This window comes from Oncorhynchus mykiss, chromosome 3, assembly GCF_057628025.1.
Source record: "Oncorhynchus mykiss isolate SJ-2025 chromosome 3, ASM5762802v1, whole genome shotgun sequence".
NCBI lineage: Eukaryota > Metazoa > Chordata > Actinopteri > Salmoniformes > Salmonidae > Oncorhynchus > Oncorhynchus mykiss.
In genome coordinates this window covers 42,139,401-42,153,189 of record NC_143024.1, presented here as the reverse complement: position 1 = coordinate 42,153,189, position 13,789 = coordinate 42,139,401, and the positions used below count along the sequence as shown (strand labels likewise).

Genomic DNA, 13,789 nt, shown 5'->3' with positions numbered 1-13,789 from the left:
TGTAGTGAAACTTCTCTGTCTCTTTTTCGCTCTGCCTGTCTCCTTACTCGCTGTGTTTGTTCTCTCTCTCTCTCTCTCTCTCTCTCTCTCTCCCTCCCTCGACACTCTTTCTGTCCATCTCCTTTTTTTACTGTGTCTCACTTTTAGCAAGTTGCCTTTTTTGCTGCATATTTTTGAACAGTATAATGTAGCTCATTGAGACCATGAAAAGTGCCACATATAAAAGTGCCGTAAATACAGTATTATGGACCACACCTATGAACCATGGTACGAGCATGTGAAATGACCTTCTCAGAGGACAATCAAATCTACTCTATTCTTACCCATGTGGCTTTGTAGCAAAATGTGTATCTTCATCAGGTCATAGTTAGGCAGGTTGAGGTGCTGGCCTTAGAGGTTCATACATGCAGGTGTACTAGAGTAACTTCTCCCCTGGCCTGCGATGTGTCACCAATGTCCCCTCATCTGGTCCCCATCTCTCTGTCTCTGTCTGTGCTGCTGGCTTTTCTAAAATTAGACTTTTCTCAAGTTTACAAAACACTGAAGCCCCCTGCCAGTCACAGGCTTCACACCACACCATAAAAAGCCATGTCCAGGAGTGCATTTTTTTATTTTTTTATTTATTAATGCAGGACCGGTTCCTGTCTTTTGACCCCATGACACGATTGCCCACCTTGTTTGGTGTGCTATGCTTGCCTCCCTCTCTCTCTCTCATTCCCTATCTTTCCCGCTATATCTCCCACTCTCTCTCTGTTTCTTTCTCTGTTTCTTTCTCTGTTTCTCTCTCTCTGTTTCTCTCTCTCTGTTTCTCTCTCTCTGTTTCTCTCTCTCGCTCTCTCTCTCTGTTTCTCTCTCTCTGTTTCTCTCTCTCTCTCTGTTTCTCTCTCTCTCTTTTCTTTCTCTGTCTCCCTCTCTCACCCCCCCCCCCCCCCCAAGCCCACCCTCTCTCTCTCCATCACTGGATTTATCCCCTCATCCCTGATCTCTCTTCATCCGCTCCAATCCTCATCTGTTCCTCACAGGAGAGAGAGTGTGTGTGAGAGAGAGAGAGAGAGTGGAATATCCATTCTGTGTGGGACAGGAAAACTGAATAAAAAAACATCTAGTAACAGAAGAGGGGTAAACATATGACAACCAAACGGAGGGACCCTGAAAAGTGAGAACAGGTTAAGAAACCCACTGGAGAACTTCCTTATTTGGTGAGTAGGCAGCAATTGTTGTTTTCTTTGTTTGTAGTTTTCGATTGGATATGTGAATAGATGTGTAAGTGAAACCCTCTGGTCACAGTAGCGCTGTATATGGAGCTCTTGGTTGTAACAGATTTGTACAATTTTTGTCATTTAGCAGACACTTATCCAGAGCGACTTACAGGAGCAATTTGGTTAAGTGCCTTGCTCAAGGGCACATCAACATATTTTTTACCCATTCGGCTTGGGGATTAAAACCAGTGACCTTTCGGGTACTGGACCAATGCTCTTAACCTTTTACTGCAGTGGGCTAAATCAGGGTCACCCAGAGTGATTCTTGGTAGTCTTAAACAAATCTACTTTGAAACAAAAGAATACACCTCATACACATGGTTTAAAAAAAAAAGAAGACATCTGTACCATGTCAGATATAGAGTTGAAAAGTATTACATTTCGAGTTTGCATATTACACTTTAAATACGTCCCAGAAGACCGAAACATAACAGCATGGTTTGACATAGAAACACTGGATCATCACCAGGTTTTTTGACATCTTTATTAATGATGAAATCATGAAAAATATGAGTAATATTCCAGCCATGAGGCCAAAGAAGGCACTTTTGGTAATTGACTGCAGGAAAGGACTACCCGCTAGGCTACCTGCTGCTGCTAGATGAGTTTGGGGGAGTGTAGAAGTACTTTTAGTTCTGGTTTGAGTGTGTCCTGATTTTCTCATATAATCAAAGTGAGTGGGGTCTGTGGGATAAGTATCCATTTCATTTGATAGCACTGTGACGAGGGTGCCGTTTAATGGCGACAAAACAGTTTATCGATACTGTAAAATCTATGAATCCATTTTTTTTCTCGACAACATGGTAAGGAATTGAATTGAAGAAGTATGGAAGCATGGCAGCATGGTCAATTCCTTGGAGATCACATGGAAAAACGACGCTAACTTGGATTGGATATGTTTAATTGAATGTTTAACATTTTTATCATAACAAGGACTTACGTATGATTTCTATATTATAATGCATGTAATATTGCTATTGCACTACTAATGCGCTACTCCGTTTACAGATCATCTTAAAGGATAACATTCATTGTTATCTTCTAAGTGGATTTCCCCCCCCCCCCCATTGACAGACAGTTTACACATGCAGCCCAATTCTCATCTTTTTTTTCCACTAATTGGTCTTGACCAATCACATCAGATCTTTTCACTTCAGATCTTTTTTTTTTCCAGAGCTGATGTGATTGGTCAATTAGTGGGAAAACAAAATCCGAATTGGGCTGCCTGTCTAAACGCAGTCCATTTGATTGATCACATCACTTGTTTAAGTGTTGTTTTTTAAAGAGCATTGTACATGGTTTCCTCTGATACATCCATTTTGGAATACATTTGATTCTCTGCCGGCGGTATCACTGGCGTTGTGGGTGTCTAGTTGGCATAGGTGCTGAAACGTGGTACTTTGTGTTAGACCCTTTCTTAGCACTGAAACACAGTTCAAGGCGTCGTCGTTCAAATCAAAACTAAAGTGTCTTGCTACAAATTGGAAACAGTTCTTCAGTCCCGTTCTGAGAAAGGTATGTTTTTAGTGCTGAAGGTTTGGCCACCGTTAACATTTTTTTTCAATCTGCCTAATAGTATGTGACACAATACTAATGGTGTGTCAATAGTGAAAAGGTGAAACATTTACAGTGAGAAAACAACAAGATCTGACTTACACATTCCTACAATCACTAGCTCAAGTTCAAGTTCATTGCCCATTTCATACAGAAATCAGCCATCTCACCCTATCTTAGATTTTGACCACCCCATTCTCTCCCTTCTCCCTCCCTCTCATCCGCCACCACTAGTTTCCCCCTCCCTCTCTCATCTCTCCATCACGCCCCTCCCTCTCTCCACCTCTTATCCAGATGCAAAGAGCAGTCAGTAATCGGATGAGAGCAGATTTAAATCAAAAGGCTTCCTTTAAAATCTCAGCCACTGGGATTTAAACTCACTCTCTCCTGCATCGCCTCTACACACAGCCCCACCCCCTTCTCTCTCTTCCCCCCCCCCCTCCCTACCTCCCCCCCCCCCCCTCCCTACCTCTCTCTCTCTCTCTCTCTCCCCTTCCGTACCTCTCTCGCTCTCCCCCCTCCCTACCTCTCTCTCTCTCTCCCCTCCCTACCTCTCTCTCTCTCTCCCCCTCCCTCTATATTAATGCACTCCACTCTGCGACAACCTCTAGGAGCCATTTAATCACATGCAACAATGGCAGGCCGGGGTCTCAGGGACAGGATGGCAAAAGGGCAATAGCACAGTTGAAACACTTTTAAAAAACGGTCCCGTTTTATTGGGTTAGGACTATTTATAAACGTAATTTTCTCAGAGAACCAAATATATGGCCTAAATCAGATGAAGGCCAGATAAGGTGACCGTTGTGGATACTACTCCCTTTAGGTGAAGGAGCAGGACACCTATGTGCGCAGCTAACTTGAGATGGATGCAATCGCCTTAGGGTTAATTGTTTCAGGCAATTCTATATTTAGACGTATGATTTACAGTGTTTTCACACATGCATGTATCCTACAGTGCTAGACAGATAGGAACAGCAAGGAGCAACAGAAAGTGAATATCTTTCTCTGAGCCACGGCCTCTTCTCTCTCCCTCTCCCTTTCTCCTCACACAAATGAGAGGCAAATTAATTTGGTAATGAGATTTGACAGAGACACTTTAGACAAATAGAGAGAGAGAGAGATTGCAGCAAAGGAACACGATCAAAGCCAGGGATATAGGGTTTTCTTCTCCTGGTAGTTGTCGAGGTAAGATGGAGTGAGATCCAAATAATTGAATCTGTCACAAATATTATGCAAATATGTTATTAGATGTGTGGATGTCACATGAAATGTTATGTTATGTGATAATCATGTTTTTAGAGTGTTTTAAAGTAAAGGTTATCATCTGATTTCATAGAAAATAGTCTGATGCCATTGCCAGTTATAAAGTTCCTAATTTGATAATGTGACAGAGATGCTTGAGATAGTCGATGCCTACTTTTTTGTCTTCACTGTAAAGTAGGCCTAACCCGAGAATATTTTGGTCATTGAAAAAACGATTCAGTCCTCATTGATTCAGTCGAGAGGATTAATTGCGTCATTAGAGTGCTGTGATGTGATATCACTGGAATCACAAAAATATAAACGCTTTCTGGGCTGACGTAAGATTGGAAAGCTTTCAAAGTCTTTGGCACTAAAGTAAATTGAGATAGAAAAGTGCAGAGTAAATACGGTGTTTGTTTAGCTCGTATAAGCACGAGGAGAGATGTCAAACGAGAAAAGTGTTGGCATTAAGATGACACACCACACAGGTTTGAGTTTACAATCAGGATGGGAAAGTGTGTCCGTGTACATGCAGTATGTGTTATATTAACTAGTTCATATAGTTGCACGCTTGTATGTATGTACGTGCGTGTGCGTGCACATGCATATCTGTGCAAGTGAGCTTGTTTGACTATGGGTGTGGGTTTGTGAGTGTATGGGTATTTGTGTGTGTGTGTGTGTGTGTGTGTGTTTGTGAGGGTTTGCAAAGTAGTTGAGGGAGGTTTTGAATTGCAAAACAGTAGCTAAACAAAGAAAAGAGTGGGTAGACCTGGATCTAATAAGCTGGTAACACGCATAAATATATCATGTGTTGTGTTGTACACAGGTAACAGACATTGACATTACAGTGAGAAGAATGGATAATGAAGTGATAAAATACAATGTTCATGTTTTTTTCCCCTCTCTCCCCCAGGATTACATCTGCTCACCTGATTTCACTTCCTGTCTCCATCGGTGACGACGCCTACCAACCGTTGCCATGGGCGAAATGGAGGAGCTGCGAAAGGAGGCGGACAACCTCAAAGATCAGATCACTGTCAGTTATCAATCAATAATTCAGATGAAGATCACATTATTGGTCAACTCAAGGATTTGATAGCAGCAACACTCTATTTGCCAGCTCACTTCCCAACCATTTTCTTCCCCCGGTCAGACCCAGGATTCAAACTGGCAGCCCTCCGGATGCTAGGTCTCCTTTCTAACTGCTAGGCAATAATCGATCACTAGTGTGAATATAACGCCTGCCTGTGTTCCTCTCATATGCTAGTACTTTACTAAACTATTTGCTGAACATTTTACCATGATCATCAACCATAAACTGAACAAGAATCGACCACCAAAACTTACATTACAACTGGGCAAAATATATTTTACTTCTTGACAAAAACCGAGTTGTTTCAAGAGATGAGTCGTTCAATACATTTTACGAATGAGAGTGGGTCTAAGAAGTTCTTGTAATATGGTGTATTTAAATCCATATGTGGACATGAAGTATGCGGGTGGGGGGAAGGAGGGGGGAGAGGTGTTACTCATAATATGTCTTGGTAATAGGAATGTGAAACTTTGTGTTTTTGTCCTTTTTATTTCAGCTTTTTTTGTTTTCTCATTTCAAAATGTTTTTATTTGACATTTCTTTAAGAACTCTTGGAAAACTAGCCCTTGGGCTAAAAGAGATCCTAATACAATAATATAAAATCTTAACTGTTCTGATCCTCTGGACCGTAAGGTGTATAGGTGTTCATAACACCACAGTCATAGTCATATCTATGACAACAGTTATGACCATGCATCCCCACCCCTGACCGCTCTGTTCGTCCAAAGGCAGGAGGAGTAGGTGTAAACAGCAGTTTAGTCATATGTGATATGTTTTCTTCTGAGACCAGGTTGCAGCAGCAATAAGCACACCTTGAAAATTACAATCGTTATCACAGTGGTTTTAGCCATAGTTAAGTGGACCATAGTTATTATAACCATAACTTGACCATACACAACCATCCCTCTACAGGAGGCCCGAAAGGTTGTGCAGGACACCACCCTGCAGGAGGCGGTTGCCGGGACGACGCTTGTGGGACGTGTCCAGCTGAAGACCAGGAAGACACTGAGGGGTCACCTGGCCAAGATCTATGCCATGCACTGGGGCACTGACACCAAGTAAACACACATACACCATACACAAGAGCACACACACACATACAAACAGGCACACATACGTACACACAGGCGCGCTCACGCACGCACAACGCACACACAAACGCAAGCTCAAAGTAGACAATGACCCTTCACAGACTTCTAGCTTTTAGCTTCACAGACTTTTCCTGAGAATTGCTTGTTGAGTCAATAATTTATGTTAGTTCTATCATTAAGTCATTATGCTCAAAAAAATTAAGGGAACACTAAAATAACACATCCTAGATCTGAATGAATGAAATATTCTTATTAAATACTTTTTTCTTTACATAGTTGAATGTGCTGACAACAAAATCACACAAAAATTATCAATGGAAATCAAATTTATCAATCCATGGAGGTCTGGATTTGGAGTCACACTCAAAATTAAAGTGGAAAACCACACTACAGGCTGATCCAACTTTGATGTAATGTCCTTAAAACAAGTCAAAATGAGGCTCAGTAGTGTGTGTGTGGCCTCCACGTGCCTGTATGACCTCCCTACAACGCCTGGAAATGCTCCTGATGAGGTGGCGGATGGTCTCCTGAGGGATCTCCTCCCAGACCTGGACTAAAGCATCCACCAACTCCTGGACAGTCTGTTGGTGGATGGAGCGAGACATGATGTCCCAGATGTGCTCAATTGGATTCAGGTCTGGGGAACGGGCGGGCCAGTCCATAGCATCAATGCCTTCCTCTTGCAGGAACTGCTGACACACTCCAGCCACATGAGGTCTAGCATTGTCTTGCATTAGGAGGAACCCAGGGACAACCGCACCAGCATATGGTCTCACAAGGGGTCTGAAGATCTCATCTCGGTACCTAATGACAGTCAGGCTACCTCTGGCGAGTACATGGAGGGCTGTGCGGCCCCCCAAAGAAATGCCACCCCACACCATGACTGACCCACCGCCAAACCGGTCATGCTGGAGGATGTTGCAGGCAGCAGAACGTCCTCCACGGCATCTCCAGACTGTCACATCTGCTCAGTGTGAACCTGCTTTCATCTGTGAAGAGCACAGGGCGCCAGTGGCGAATTTGTTAATCTTGGTGTTCTCTGGCAAATGCTAAACGTTCTGCACGGTGTTGGGCTGTAAGCACAACCCCCACCTGTGGACGTCAGGCCCTCATACCACCCTCATGGAGTCTGTTTCTGACCGTTTCAGCAGACACATTCACATTTGTGGCCTGCTGGAGGTCATTTTGCAGGTATCTGGCAGTGCTCCTCCTGCTCCTCCTTGCACAAAGGCGGAGGTAGCGGTCCTGCTGCTGGGTTGTTGCCCTCCTATGGCCTCCTCCACGTCTCCTGATGTACTGGCCTGTCTCCTGGTAGCGCCTCTATGCTCTGGACACTACGCTGACAGACACAGCAAACCTTCTTGCCACAGCTCGCATTGATGTGCCATCCTGGATGAGCTGCACTACCTGAGCCACTTGTGTGGGTTGTAGACTCCGTCTCATGCTACCACTAGAGTGAAGGCACCGCCAGCATTCAAAAGTGACCAAAACATCAGCCAGGAAGCATAGGAACTGAGAAGTGGTCTGTGGTCACCACCTGCAGAACCACTCCTTTTATTGGGGGTGTCTTGCTAATTGCCTATAATTTCCACCTGTTGTCTATTCCATTTGCACAACAGCATGTGAAATTTATTGTCAATCAGTGTTGCTTCCTAAGTGGACAGTTTGATTTCACAGAAGTGTGATTGACTTGGAGTTACATTGTGTTGTTTAAGTGTTACCTTTATTTTTTTGAGCAGTGTATATATTTATCTGTTCATCCATTCATTTCACACAGCTTGCTGTGACAAATACTGCTATGGTTTAAAACTGGCGTCACATAGTGCTCTGTGTTTATTGGTTAATTGGATTGGCGTTGCAATCCCATAGCTTGATTTAATTGGACAAATTAGTGGAACCAGGAAACACTTGACTGACAGTCTGGCAACACTTTAAACCGACACTATCCCTGAATCAATCAATTATTGCTGATACTGTAACTTGAATGTGCACTAACCCCCCTTTTCTTCTTTCATTTTGTCCTCTCCTTCTCCTTACCTCTCCCTATATTCTCATTTCATCTCATCTCTTCTCTTTCTCAGTTGTAGCAAGTTAGTACGCTTATTAGCTTTTCCTGGGTTTACAACACTTGGGGTATCCTACATTTGGCGGGTCTAAAGATAGCTTTTACTAACTGAACCAATGTTGGGCTGAAAAGGTTCTGTAACAATGCCTCTCTATGTTTAACACAATCCAATCCAATACAACTTTATTGTCCCTCCATGGGGAACTCATTTGGCAACTGTGAACACTTGACAGACAACATAGTCACACATACTCCTCCATAGTGGCTAGACATAACTACATAGCACACAATATCATCACCAGCGTCATCATTATCATCACCAGCATCGACCTCCCCATCATCATTTGTGCTGGAAACACCTGGCAATAGGGAAAAAGTGCAGTAGCATTAGTCAATTACCATGTCATGGCTTTTTAGATCAGTCATGTTAAAGACGGACTGCCATTGGGACTAAAGAGTCTCTATCTATTATCGGTCTCTATCTATTATCGGTCTGTCTGTCTATTTATCTGGAGCTGCTGCAGGTCCTTTGATCTTTTACTGTACTCTGTCTCTCTCTTTCTCTGTTTCTGTCTCTCTCTTTCTCTGTTTCTGTCTCTCTTTCTCTGTTTCTCTCTCTCTGTTTCTGTCTGTCTCTCTCTACACTGGTCTTGTTCCCTCTACCAGGTTGTGTGTCAGTGCCTCTCAAGATGGAAAGCTGATAGTATGGGACACCTTGACCACCAACAAGGTATGACAGACTGTCTGGGTTTACAGTCTGGGGAGTTTTGGTCATGGGACAGTGTTTTTTGCATGAATATGGCATGTAATGACAATATACTGTAATATCAACAATGTACTGTAATATCAACAATGTACTGTAATATCAACAATGTACTGTAATATCAACAATATACTGTAATATCAACAATGTACTGTAATAGCAACAATATACTGTAATATCAAGTGCTCATATAAGTGCTCACATTGGCAAATACGGTGTGACACACAGGCACGTACACATACACACACTGGTCCACGTGAGGAATCACTGTCCTTCTCTACTCAGGTGAGCGCCATCCCTCTGAAGTCGTCGTGGGTGATGACGTGTGCCTACGCGCCCTCAGGGAACATGGTGGCGTGTGGCGGTCTCGACAACATGTGCTCCATCTACAACCTCAAGGGCAAGGACGGCAACGTCAAGGTCATGCGGGAGCTGGCCGCACACACAGGTACCACTCTCGACACTTAGCCCACTATTTGCATTCATTAAGACAGCATTACTGGCAACGCGTTTAACGATGAGCCATTTCGATCAAAGTCGACGTAAGAACATACGAGGTAGTATTTACAGTGCCTTGCGAAAGTATTCGGCCCCCTTGAACTTTGCGACCTTTTGCCATATTTCAGGCTTCAAACATAAAGATATAAAACTGTATTTTTTTGTGAAGAATCAACAACAAGTGGGACACAATCATGAAGTGGAACGACATTTATTGGATATTTCAAACTTTAACAAATCAAAAACTGAAAAATTGGGCGTGCAAAATTATTCAGCCCCCTTAAGTTAATACTTTGTAGCGCCACCTTTTACTGCGATTACAGCTGTAAGTCGCTTGGGGTATGTCTCTATCAGTTTTGCACATCGAGAGACTGAAATTTTTTCCCATTCCTCCTTGCAAAACAGCTCGAGCTCAGTGAGGTTGGATGGAGAGCATTTGTGAACAGCAGTTTTCAGTTCTTTCCACAGATTCTCAATTGGATTCAGGTCTGGACTTTGACTTGGCCATTCTAACACCTGGATATGTTTATTTTTGAACCATTCCATTGTAGATTTTGCTTTATGTTTTGGATCATTGTCTTGTTGGAAGACAAATCTCCATCCCAGTCTCAGGTCTTTTGCAGACTCCATCAGGTTTTCTTCCAGAATGGTCCTGTATTTGGCTCCATCCATCTTCCCATCAATTGTAACCATCTTCCCTGTCCCTGCTGAAGAAAAGCAGGCCCAAACCATGATGCTGCCACCACCATGTTTGACAGTGGGGATGGTGTGTTCAGCTGTGTTGCTTTTACGCCAAACATAACATTTTGCATTGTTGCCAAAAAGATCAATTTTGGTTTCATCTGACCAGAGCACCTTCTTCCACATGTTTGGTGTGTCTCCCAGGTGGCTTGTGGCAAACTTTAAACAACACTTTTTATGGATATCTTTAAGAAATGTCTTTCTTCTTGCCACTCTTCCATAAAGGCCAGATTGGTGCAATATACAACTGATTGTTGTCCTATGGACAGAGTCTCCCACCTCAGCTGTAGATCTCTGCAGTTCATCCAGAGTGATAATGGGCCTCTTGGCTGCATCTCTGATCAGTCTTCTCCTTGTATGAGCTGAAAGTTTAGAGGGACGGCCAGGTCTTGGTAGATTTGCAGTGGTCTGATACTCCTTCCATTTCAATATTATCGCTTGCACAATGCTCCTTGGGATGTTTAAAGCTTGGGAAATCTTTTTGTATCCAAATCCGGCTTTAAACTTCTTCACAACAGTATCTCGGACCTGCCTGGTGTGTTCCTTGTTCTTCATGATGCTCTCTGTGCTTTTAACGGACCTCTGAGACTATCACAGTGCAGGTGCATTTATACGGAGACTTGATTACACACAGGTGGATTGTATTTATCCTCATTAGTCATTTAGGTCAACATTGGATCATTCAGAGATCCTCACTGAACTTCTGGAGAGAGTTTGCTGCACTGAAAGTAAAGGGGCTGAATAATTTTGCACGCCCAATTTTTCAGTTTTTGATTTGTTAAAAAAGTTTGAAATATCCAATAAATGTCGTTCCACTTCATGATTGTGTCCCACTTATTGTTGATTCTTCACCAAAAAATACAGTTTTATATCTTTATGTTTGAAGCCTGAAATGTGGCAAAAGGTCGCAAAGTTCAAGGGGGCCGAATACTTTCGCAAGGCACTGTATATAGTCTATCCAATACAGCAATCTCGCATGCTTGTGTTGTATGGCTCTGATGGTGTTCTCTCTTATTGCCCAGGTTACCTGTCCTGCTGTCGTTTCCTTAGCGACAGTGAGATCATCACCAGCTCTGGCGACTGCACCTGGTAAGGTCATGGAGATGGAGTCTCTGAGTCTGGTGTTTAATAAGGGGTTACAACGACTGACCAGAGATCAGTCCAATCTGTTAAATGCTACCGTATCATTCTAATTCTATGGCTTATACTATACCCTTCATTTGATACGCATAGTCTTATCTATTACTTTTCTGCAATGGTGCCCTAAACATTCTGCCTTCTTTCGCCCTTCCATCGCAACCCTCTTCTTCTTTGACCACCTCTATATCCATCCTCTCCTCCTATTCCCTCCCTCTGTCCAAACTTTATAGTGTTCTATGGGACATTGAGACAGGGACAGAGAAGACCATCTTTGCGGGCCACTTGGGTGACTGCATGTCCCTGGCCGTGTCCCCCGACTTCAAGATGTTCATCTCGGGGGCGTGTGACTTCACGGCCAAACTTTGGGACATCAGGGAAGCCACCTGCAGACAGACGTTCAGCGGCCACGAGAGTGACATCAACGCCATCGGGGTGAGGACAGAGGACCCCCAGCATTTATTCATTGCTTATTAATAGTTTAGTATTCTGAGTCAGATGCACTGCACCCAGAAGTTCACATGGACAGACAAAAACTTACGTTTTTACAAATTTAAGCTTTAAAAAAAACACTTATCAAAACGTACAGTATCCAAAAAATGTATTTGATGCAACAGGTTGCTCAGTTGATTCATTTAATGAGGTGAACAAAAGCTTACACCCGCTCTGTAGCTCTCCAGAACCACAGTTACAGAGACCACTGCTCTGACCTCCAACCTCTGACCTCTCCACTCTGTCCAGTTCTTCCCCAATGGTAATGCGGTTATAACGGGCTCAGACGATGCCACCTGTAAGCTGTATGACCTGAGAGCAGACCAGGAGCTCATCACCTACCAGGACTCGGGCATCATGTGTGGGGTGACCTCCCTCGCCCCGTCCCTCTCCGGCCGCCTTTTACTGGCCGGATACGATGACTTCAACGTCAACATCTGGGACATGCTTAAAGCCGAGAGAGTGGGTGAGTACGGGGAGAGAGAGAAAGGGATATAGTGTGGGTGAGTATGCAGGGGGGGGTGACTAGAGGGGCTGGAGGCAGAAAGAGGGACAGTGTGGGTAAGTAGAGGGGATGGTGAGAGGAGGATGCGAGTGGGACGAGGGAGAGAAAATGTGGATGCAATGTAGGCAAACATATTTGCATACATTCTACACTGACATAATTCTCTTCATGGCTCAGGAGTGCTGGCTGGTCATGACAACAGGGTGAGCTGCATCGGAGTATCCTCGGACGGAATGGCATGCTGCACAGGATCCTGGGACAGCTTCCTGAAGATATGGAACTGAGCCAGTCCTCTAGTCTAGAGGACAGACAGAACGAAAGACTAAGGAGAGGGGAATAGAGGAAGAATATCGTGAAAACCTGGTAGATTGACGAGAGGGATGGGGGGGGGGGAGAAGACTAGGAAGCCATGGGTGAAAGGTTATTTATTTTTATTGTGCCAAGTCTTATTCAATTTGAGAGAAGAATTGTGACGAGAGAGTCTGTCGTCTCTTCCTACTTCCGACTCTAAACTTGAGTTAGGCAGGGGGGGGGGGGGGGGACTTTTGTAGAAAAACATGATCGTTGCATCAATGAATGATTTTATGTCAAGGTTCAAACTGAATTCTAGCGTTATATGAATATATTTCCTATGTCATAAGAGCAGTTGCCAAATGGAAACGGTAGAGATTTGGATGAAATAACAGGATACGACCACAAAATAATTGACCACTGATAAGACTGTGTAGGTTTACAATAACTAGGACGTGACATGCTTTTATATTTGAGGCGAGTTAAACTGCTCGTCAGGGGATGAATATGAAGCATCGATTCGTTTGATGGTTAGAATTCCCTTGTTAAGTTTTCTATTTTTATGGTCACAGAATAAAATGGTTTAGCCTGCAGATTTCTACATGTGTGTGTGTCTGAAAGTTTACGTACGTACGTGTTGAAAAGGATAAGTTTAACATGAGTTGGGGTCTAATCTTTTGGCCTACTTCCCGATGGCTAGTCACAAAAAGGCATAAGCGATCTGAGTAAAACTGTTGGCTGGACAGACGGGATGATATAGATTGTATGGTTCACTGATAAAAAAAAGAGGCAAATGCACAAGACCACAATATTTCACATTTGTCATAGAGGACTGGAGGAGTTTAAACCTTACCTGGCTGTGTATATCGAAGTGACAGTAATAGCTACACACGTGGTTTGGTTTACCACTGTCGGGCGAGCAAAACATAGTAGCATCTCTGGACAGCACAATAACTCAATGTGAGGTGACTATTTCTTTTCAAATCGCATCACACACACACTTGACAATTTGGACAGCCCATCTTCACCACCAGAACACTGTATATAGTAAATTCATA

The 13,789-nt window shown here is 43.4% G+C and overlaps 1 protein-coding gene across 1 annotated transcript; it reads left to right on the top strand.

The window, feature by feature from the left end:
- The first annotated feature begins 991 nt into the window (after positions 1–991).
- Positions 992–13,332, top strand: gnb3a (G protein subunit beta 3a). The gene is made up of 9 exons (XM_021595792.3): positions 992–1,199; positions 4,969–5,091; positions 6,061–6,206; positions 8,971–9,034; positions 9,353–9,515; positions 11,329–11,395; positions 11,677–11,878; positions 12,185–12,401; positions 12,618–13,332. Exons 2-9 carry the CDS (start codon positions 5,035–5,037, stop codon positions 12,722–12,724), a joined length of 1,023 nt encoding a protein of 340 aa, XP_021451467.1. The 5' UTR covers positions 992–1,199; positions 4,969–5,034; the 3' UTR covers positions 12,725–13,332.
- The last annotated feature ends 457 nt before the right edge of the window (positions 13,333–13,789 follow it).